At 50.1% G+C, this 8,153-nt stretch overlaps 6 protein-coding genes across 6 annotated transcripts in view; 3 read left to right on the top strand and 3 right to left on the bottom strand.

The window, feature by feature from the left end:
• The window catches only part of BDQ94DRAFT_155088 (uncharacterized protein), a 601-nt gene extending 455 nt beyond the window's left edge, over nt 1-146 (bottom strand). Inside the window, exon 1 of the mRNA XM_026768413.1 lies at nt 106-146. The gene's annotated coding sequence lies outside the window, so the exon portion shown is untranslated. The remainder of the gene's footprint in view (nt 1-105) is intronic.
• A 126-nt stretch (nt 147-272) lies between these two features.
• Nucleotides 273-830, top strand: BDQ94DRAFT_131264 (uncharacterized protein). Its single transcript, XM_026763961.1, has one exon. The coding sequence runs from the start codon at nt 384-386 to the stop codon at nt 768-770; it is 387 nt and encodes a 128-aa protein (XP_026619740.1). The 5' UTR covers nt 273-383; the 3' UTR covers nt 771-830.
• A 677-nt stretch (nt 831-1,507) lies between these two features.
• Nucleotides 1,508-1,906, top strand: BDQ94DRAFT_176195 (uncharacterized protein; the record flags this gene model as incomplete). Its single annotated transcript, XM_026772636.1, has 1 exon — nt 1,508-1,906. The coding sequence occupies one exon, from the start codon at nt 1,508-1,510 to the stop codon at nt 1,904-1,906; it is 399 nt and encodes a 132-aa protein (XP_026619739.1).
• Nucleotides 1,907-3,036: 1,130 nt separating this feature from the next.
• BDQ94DRAFT_155086 (uncharacterized protein) lies at nt 3,037-3,806 on the bottom strand. Its single transcript, XM_026768412.1, has one exon. It carries the CDS (start codon nt 3,790-3,792, stop codon nt 3,301-3,303), a length of 492 nt encoding a protein of 163 aa, XP_026619738.1. The 5' UTR covers nt 3,793-3,806; the 3' UTR covers nt 3,037-3,300.
• Nucleotides 3,807-4,000: 194 nt separating this feature from the next.
• Nucleotides 4,001-5,850, bottom strand: BDQ94DRAFT_131214 (uncharacterized protein). The gene is made up of 5 exons (XM_026763960.1): nt 5,417-5,850; nt 5,255-5,358; nt 5,077-5,203; nt 4,478-5,025; nt 4,001-4,419 (listed from the first exon to the last, which is right to left on the bottom strand). The coding sequence occupies exons 2-5, from the start codon at nt 5,293-5,295 to the stop codon at nt 4,209-4,211; spliced, it is 927 nt and encodes a 308-aa protein (XP_026619737.1). The 5' UTR covers nt 5,296-5,358; nt 5,417-5,850; the 3' UTR covers nt 4,001-4,208.
• A 1,354-nt stretch (nt 5,851-7,204) lies between these two features.
• BDQ94DRAFT_164245 (uncharacterized protein) lies at nt 7,205-7,986 on the top strand (the record flags this gene model as incomplete). The annotated part of the gene is made up of 2 exons (XM_026769958.1): nt 7,205-7,246; nt 7,507-7,986. The coding sequence occupies 2 exons, from the start codon at nt 7,205-7,207 to the stop codon at nt 7,984-7,986; spliced, it is 522 nt and encodes a 173-aa protein (XP_026619736.1).
• Between the last annotated feature and the right edge of the window lie 167 nt (nt 7,987-8,153).

The raw sequence follows: 8,153 nt of genomic DNA, 5'->3' as shown, positions 1-8,153 counted from the left end.
AAAAAAAAAAAAAAAAAAAAAAAAAAAAAAAAAAAAAAAAAAAAAAAAAAAAAAAAAAAAAAAAAAAAAAAAAAAAAAAAAAAAAAAAAAAAGGAGTGGACATACTGATCGCATCTACAGGGCTTCCGGATACCGGTGTCGTCACGTATACTTTCAATCTTTCCAGCAAACCTGAGATGAATTCAAGCCAGACTTTATATGGACTGGAACGGAACAATAATTCCTCCGTTTGTAATAGCATGTATCACAACACTCACTGGAAAACAACTCCCCTCGGCTCAGAAAGAATTCTTGGAATTCCTCAATATTTGAAGCTCAGTTGATTATAAATTTGGGTCAATCTATTACCCAGGCTTCTGGCTATTGCCCAATACCCAGAAGTCATGGTTGGTGGAACTAGTTGGCCAGTGTTAGGGATCCAGCCCCTGAACCACCTCGAGCATGCCACGCGAATCATAGCCGAGGCCACAGCACTGCTGGAGTTCGACAACACCAAACGCGCCAAACTATCAGCCCCATCGCTGGATGCCTTTCTCAACAGCGTAATTACCTTAGCTAAGAAAACCCGCAAGCAACCATCCGGACAGGAGATTTTGGGAAAGCTAAACAGCCTACAGCCCGATCGTGGAGGACATCACCCTCATCAAGAACGCCGTCAACAACGTACTCGCACCGCCTGCTCCCGTCGCACCCAATGCAGCTACCCGCATCGCCTCCTGAGCAGACGTAGTCCGTTCGGGCACGCCCTTGTATCCGTCGACGCCGAATAGCAGAGCCTCCACAACCGCAGGTGTGAAAGACCGTAGTGAAACTGGATGCGAACGCGGCGGCTGTACTCCGCCAGGTATCGGTGGAAGACCTATGCAAAAGGGTGAATGATGCATTGGGATCACGGATAAATCTGCTCGGGAAACCCCCTCAGGTCATAGCCGCAAAGCAACTGAAGAGCGGGGACGTAGTACTGCATACCGCAACCACGGCAGAGGCAGACACTCTGAAGGCCACCGAAGAAGAATGGGTCAAAGTCCTCGGAACGTCCGCGAGGGTGGTTAGGCCCACATACAGAGTGATTGTACACTGCGTACGAACCAGCAAAGAATCGATCGACACCGACAACCAAGAAAAAGCCATTGAAAAGCTTGAATCCGAGAACGCAGTGCTCCATGAGGGAGCGAAGGTAACTTACGTAGGATGGCTAATCAGAGAGGGAAGGAGGAAACAAGCCTCATTTCTCGTCGTAGAGTTTACAACGAAATATCACGCGAACCGGGCCATCCGCGAGGGACTGGTGTTGAATGCGATCCACCACGACTGCGTCGTATACGATAAGACCTGCCGACTCAAGCAGCTATAGATGCCGCGAATACGGCCATATCGGACCTCAGTGCGACGCCGAAGAGCGATGCGAATATTGCGCAGGAAAGCACAACACCAAAGAATGCACGGTGAAAGAGACCGACCCAAAGCCGGCACCGTCGTGTGTGCTGTGCAAAGGACTACACACGGCATGGCGCAATGCCTGCCCGTGGAGGAGGAAGGAAATGGCCAGGATAGAACAGGCCCGACAGAATCGCCCTTTCTTCTACTACGAAACGGACGACTCCGGAAGGTCGGTAGCTGGAGCCCGCATAGGAACCCCGACGCATGCCCCGCTACGTTCATCGAGCCTGGTGGGAACACAACACAACACCAGCACGCCAGTGAGCTCACAGACGAGCGTGACCTCTCGCTAACCGCGCCCGTACGATCTGAGGAAGCCATACAGCCATCCACGCGGATAGCAGGACAGGAGTGGCAGACGGCGCATAAGAGACGACGCACTGTCGCGCGTCGAGCTCTCGCGGAAAGCTCCGCGAATACTAGAAGAGTGAAGGTGACGACGAATCGACAATCGACCTCTCCCTAGCCACGCCCAGACTCCAAGACAGCCTTATCCGCTGCCTCCCACGGGACAACTTAGACCACGACTCAGACCGTATCCCTCTCGAGACGGTCCTGGCAATACCAACCCGCGAGCGCACATTTCCCGAAAAGTGGAACTGGGAATTCACCGATCAAGAACGACTCCATCGCGTCCGGGTGCAAACCTGCCAGACTTGACGATGTTGATCACAGCCGTATTACGACCGGGATAAACCAAGAACGGCCCTGTGGGGTTTTCATCAGTTACGTTCGTTTATGCCGTTAAAGTCAAGGCGATGCACATCAATCAAACTCCGCCTGTGTTCATATCTTATCCTCGGGGAAGAAGCCGGATGCCCCAGTTGTGTATACTAGTTATAGTCGAGAAATAACCCACAATCGACTTCCCATAACACTGAAGTTTCATAGGAAAATGAGTGAGAAAGTCCCAGGTCTTGGGGCTATAGCAGGCGCAAACCCACAGCTACAGATAATAACGCCTGGAGGAGAATATGGCGAAGGGCACTTAAAGCAGCAGGGGACCTTTGCAATGCACCGGAATAAGGGGATCTGGCGGGAATGGGAGATTGCTAGGGCAGTTAAAAGGGAAAGAATTTATATAAATTGTATGTCCTGGCTCCTACACTCATGAAGAAAAGCTTAAGATTTTGGTAAAAATTGGTCCAACGAAAGAGCTCTCACTGTTCAATGTTCAAGTGCGTTCCGCCTAGTCACAGCGGTCAAAGCTCTCTTTCAACCAACGTTCGACCTCAATATAGTCACTTTTGCGATCCCGGAGCTTCCGATGCCTACTCTCTGCAGCTACGTTTACAATCGCCATGGGGGTCTGTACGAGCGTGTTGTGCAGGCTGGCAGGCTGACAGTATCACAGGGCACCGAGAAATAAAGACGATTTATTCACTAAGGGTTACAATTTCCGACTGTAGTTATTCGCCTAGATCTTGATCGTATCCGTTCCCCAGTAGTCGATCGTCTTTTCGAAAAGCTCAAGTCGCAGTTCTCTCTTACGTTGCTGGAGACGATATAACTGCGGGATGGCGGAAGACTGAGCGGCCATCATGGCGATCCTGAAAGTTAGGCCCCCGAATTCCTTGTGGAAGCGAGCGTCTGGTGCGATATCGCCGGACAGAAAGACGAGCCGGTAAAGGGAATAAGCGTTCAACTGGTTCTCAGTGCGGCGTTTTAAACTATCATCAGATCCCTTGGTCCTCCGAGAATCGGCGAGCAACGGATGGCCCACAGCAGCCGCTATCTTTACCACCATTTCTGTCCAGTCCTTGCCACTTACTCTGGTAGAAGACTATTACGAATGACTCCACCCACTCATCGCTGCTGTAGAAAGTAAAGGGCTAACGTTACTACCGCTGTCTAATACAGCTATTGGTTTGCCGCGTTTAGATATGGGATACTCTCAAACTGGACCGCAATGGATGATTGACTGGTCATCGGAAGATCTCCAGAAGGAGTGATGATCTGCTTCGGGCACTGGCGGTCGACTGGCCGTTCTAGGAAGTGTGGCCTTGCTGCCTCGACGATTCGCGCAATCTTCCGTCGGTCAGCATCCCGGTTATGAACATCCTCTTTGTAAATGGGCTCTGTGGACGGGTTGCCCCAAACACTACCTGCCTTGTCGTACCTCCCTCTTCGGCTCTTCCTGATTAGTTGCGCTAGATCAAAAGCCCTGAGGTTCCTTTTATCGTGCAAATATCGATCGGTGTTTCGAGAGAGGAGTATCTTGGTGGTCTCTAATCCGCTCCAAAGGGACGCCTCCATGGGCGCAGTTCTTCCATACTTATTCCTGACAATTACTTCACTTCCATGCCCGAGAAGAAGAAGAATAGTACTTGCGCTTCTCTCTCGGGAAGCCATAATTAGAAGAGGTGTCTCCGTTATGATTTCTCTGGCGAAAATGACCTTTCAGATCGCTTCTTAGATAATGTTCCACTTGGTGGCTCTGCTCACGTCCAAGGCAACAAGACATCCCGAGAAGCACAGCGACTCTGATCGCGAGATACTGACCTTCGCTATACAATTTTATGCAGCCGAACAGGGGCCCTGTATCTACCTTCCAAGTTGTCCAACCATTCGCTTGGGCAGAGCGACCCACAAATCTGGACGAATCTATTGTACATTGTTGCTCCACCGGCCCGTTGCTGACAGCGGGCCGTACAGAACGATCCGTACCTTTAGAAAGTCAAGAGCACTATGACAACGAGCGAACACCATCCACGCGGCGAAGCAGGCGTACCTTCCTCACTAGGTACAACGTACAAGATTTATTCATACTAAAACCCATCATGTCTATTCAGGCGGTGGTCTCGAGCTTGTTTAGGCGACCGGAACGATCGTCCACAATCGGTGCACCAGCTATGTCTAGCGGTGTCATGCTGCCGAAGGCTAGTTCTGCTGTCAAAAGTCCTAGTGCAGAGCCTGCAATAGAAATGACTGAGTGTTTGACGCACGAATGGAACAGGAACAGAGCGTGAGACACTCTGACTAACGATCTGATTGTCACTAACTATTCAGGTGACATTCTGGACAAAGGCGCCCCTACCATGGTCTCTTCTCCAATTCGATAACTCTTTCTATCAAAGCAGTGGATAGCTCGTACACAAACTCTGGGTGATCTTTTCGGACGTCATCAAACTGACGAAAACCCTTAAGCGTACCGAGATGTCGAAGGGCGAATTTTATAAGAATTTCACGTAGGTCTGATCTGGGCGGACACTGGGACCCATAGACATCGCTGACAACTGCGACAAATCCGCAGTCGTCCCAGTCATTTCTCAGGTTGGAGTCCAACTTCCTTTTGGATATATCTTTCAATCCTTCAATCAAATATTTGTCTGCCATAATGTAGATTTGCACGTTGATCTGCGCACGCCTCCACTGCCATGAAAGGACACCTTGGGCAATACGCTCCGTCGGTGATATTCCCTCTTGGTTCGCAGCATCATGATCCTCCGCAGCAGTTTCACTTTTCGCAGCGGGATCATCCGTAATCTCTGGCGAGTCGTCATAGTCCGCACGGTAAAGGAAATCAAACATTTTTGAAACAATGAAAGGGTCATCGTGAATGTATACGACGCGCGTTTTAGCTTCCTATGTGGAAGTTAACGATCAGTCTCTGGGTGTTACCGCAGATACATCAACCTTAAAATCACCATTTGCAGCCTTGTCGAAAAACGGCGACTGTGGGCACACAATGCAACGATGAACGTGGAAGCTTGATGATTGGCATCTGACGGTGAGGTCTGAGAACTGCCCATTCTCTCGTATGCTTTGAAGTATATGTCAGTTCATATGCCAAACTAAGATCAAGAGTTATTACCGAGACAACAGCGCTCTGAGCGTACCAAACTCTGTAGTCATGATGCATTAGGATTCGTCGCTTGGTATTGCTTCACTTTTGGGTGATGTAGTCGGGTGTTCAGCCTCGCGGCCCCTTAGCCGGATAAACACTTAATCCAATATTGATGTTTGCACCACTCACATGCCTTGGCGCTGGGGTCAGTCAGCGTGGACTGTCAAGCTCAATCCTCGCAAATCATTTTAGGAAAAGGTTCTCCTGAGAACCCCTATTGCGAAAGTACTAAAGACCTCATCGTTTAGAATGCCTGTACCTCTGGATATTGCTTTCATCTGGACTGTCGAGATCCTTGCCGCGGTTATGTGTACGTTGGTAGTACTGTCACCTAATGCACGATGGGTTTGAAAATAGACAGATGTACTAAATGGCATGGCGGAACCCGACAGAACTAGCTCTTATCTTCAAAGCGCATACCGTAGCACAACAATGCACAACCGCCTCGGTCGACCCAGCTCGGTGATAAATTAGTATCTGGTGGCCACTTACAGAATACCGCCACAAGATCTCCGAGCCGGTAGCATTCCACTACTAGCCACCTAAACTTACGGAAGATAAAGGGGGAAAAATGAAGACAGAAAGGAAGTAAGGAAAGAAACTGTCCCGAAAGGCAAAGCCAGTCAAGTTTCCGCTTCGTAAGGATACTCTGCAACCTTATCGCTGCCGTTACGAAGTATCCCCATAGTAACTGAGACAGCCATGGGAGAATCACTTCAAGCTAACACAGGTGTGTGTAAAGGATCCCTCAGCACTCCGTCAAACCCCACCTATTTCTTCCCACCAGGAGGAGTATAAGTCGAGCCACCATTGCCGTTATTGTAGTAAGTGTTCCCATTGGGGTTGGAATAATAGTAGGATCCGTTACTGGAGGAAGAAATTTATTAGAACTGGTTTGGCAAACTCCAGGTAGTAGTAGAAGAAGAATAAAACAGGGCGGCGTCCACGCGGTGTATTTTAAATAGACGGGGAAGTAACGGCTTTTCTCTACCTGTCGGTGAGGTCCATTGAGAAATCACTGCATGCTGAACTGCATTGTGTCTAACCCTCAAAGCCTAGATCATACAGTAGCGTTATTGAGCAACAGGCAGTCAACGGGAGGGGTAAGCCTATTTGATCTGTCTGGAAAGAGCTTTTGCTGACTCATTGCTTGGCCGTGTATTCCTCTGAGCGAGAACGTACAACGGTAAGTTGTCTTCTTTAGTGCTTGTATTAGACGAAATGTGGGTTTCATGAATGATGGAATGATGCGATCAAAATCGTCTCTCGCTACGGTAACTCTACTTGCTGAGAATTGGAAGAGGGATCGAACGTTTCTTTGTACTGACGTGGCAAATCTAGGTATCAGCGAGCGGGCGCATTTCTCGGAGACGAATGAGCCTGAAACCGACATGTATTTATGCCTGAGACAACAATAAACTCGGCCCGAGAAAGCTGGTAAACAACCAGACATGCATTCTCCCGCACTCTATTCCCCACGCCCGCTGAACAACACCCCCCAACGCTGTTGAGTTTTTTCACTCGGTTGTCTACTAAGTGCTCCTTTCAAAAAGGGATGGAGGAAACAATCCGAATTGCGACGTCAAGTTGAACAACAAAGGCTGCGAGAAGCGGCAGAGCGCCGCGAGGAGGAAGAGAGACTAGCACAAGAAGCGGCAGAACGGCGAGTGTAACCCAACACACTATTTTGCCTCCTCGATCGCTGCCACAATTATCTGTCTTAGGCAATCCAAGTTGAGGCGGATGCGACCCTCACGACTCAGGGCGACGCGGCTGTTCCAGTGAACCGACTCTACCCCAAGCACATCGTCCCCTGGCGTGACTTCCCCCAACTACAGGAACAAGTGGAGGGGAAATTCAACCGTAACGCTGCCTTTACCTCGCGCCTAATATTCCCTTCTGATACCCAAATTGATTATGCCGTCACGAATATCCGGAACAGGCCGCCTTATTCAGAGCGTCTCTTCGGAATTTTGAGCGAGACACGGTAGACAACTTTGTCGAAAAGGTCATTGAGGCTTTGCGAGACGATGAACTCCTTCGACATGAGTTTGGCATCCGAGGCCGGGTCACTTCCATGATCGCGCAATCCCGTCGGAAACTTCGCTGGAGAACAGCCTGGAGCGAATGAATATCGAGGACGCGCAGACACCCCAACGGCGAACACGAGGCTTGGAAGAGGCCGAGGAAGGGGAAGAGGAGCTGCGCAGAAACAGAAGAGGGATGGCACTGCGCGACGACGCAATCGGCGCGCCGACCAGTTCTGCGTGCACCTTGTGGCGGATGAACGGCAATTACCCGTGTATGCAGTGGAGTTCAAAGCGCCGCACAAAGTGACGATCCCCGAACTGGTGGCGGGTCTACACCCGATAGATCTGGATCGCGATGTCATTGACCAAGAGGGCGACACGTTTGATTTCTATGCCACCCGCCTGGTCGCGGCCGTGGTCACTCAGATATTCTCATACATGATCGACAGTGGCGTTCGATACGGCTACATCTGCACCGGGGAGGCTTTCGTTTTCCTTCGTATCCCACAGGATGATCCCACCATTATTCATTATTTCTTGTGTATCCCGAATCAGGATGCGCTGGCGGATGTGCAGGCGGACGATGAAGTGCGCCTCCACCGGACTGCCATCGGTCAGGTGCTTGCGTTCACGTTTCAAGCGCTGGCCGTCCAACCTCCGACTCAATAATGGCACGATGTGGCACACAACCAGCTAACAACCTGGAAGGTCGAATATCTCGACGTGTTGAGAGAAATTCCCGAAAGTTTACGTAAAGACCCACCAGCGTCTAATTATCGGCCCTCTCACTGGAAACCAGATCGGAAAATACACAACACACGCGCTCGCGCTCGCGC

The sequence above is a fragment of the Aspergillus welwitschiae genome (assembly GCF_003344945.1).
Source record: "Aspergillus welwitschiae strain CBS 139.54b unplaced genomic scaffold BDQ94scaffold_91, whole genome shotgun sequence".
Lineage (NCBI taxonomy): Eukaryota > Fungi > Ascomycota > Eurotiomycetes > Eurotiales > Aspergillaceae > Aspergillus > Aspergillus welwitschiae.
The sequence above is the reverse complement of the archived record's forward strand: the minus strand, read 5'-3'. Positions and strand labels throughout refer to the sequence as shown.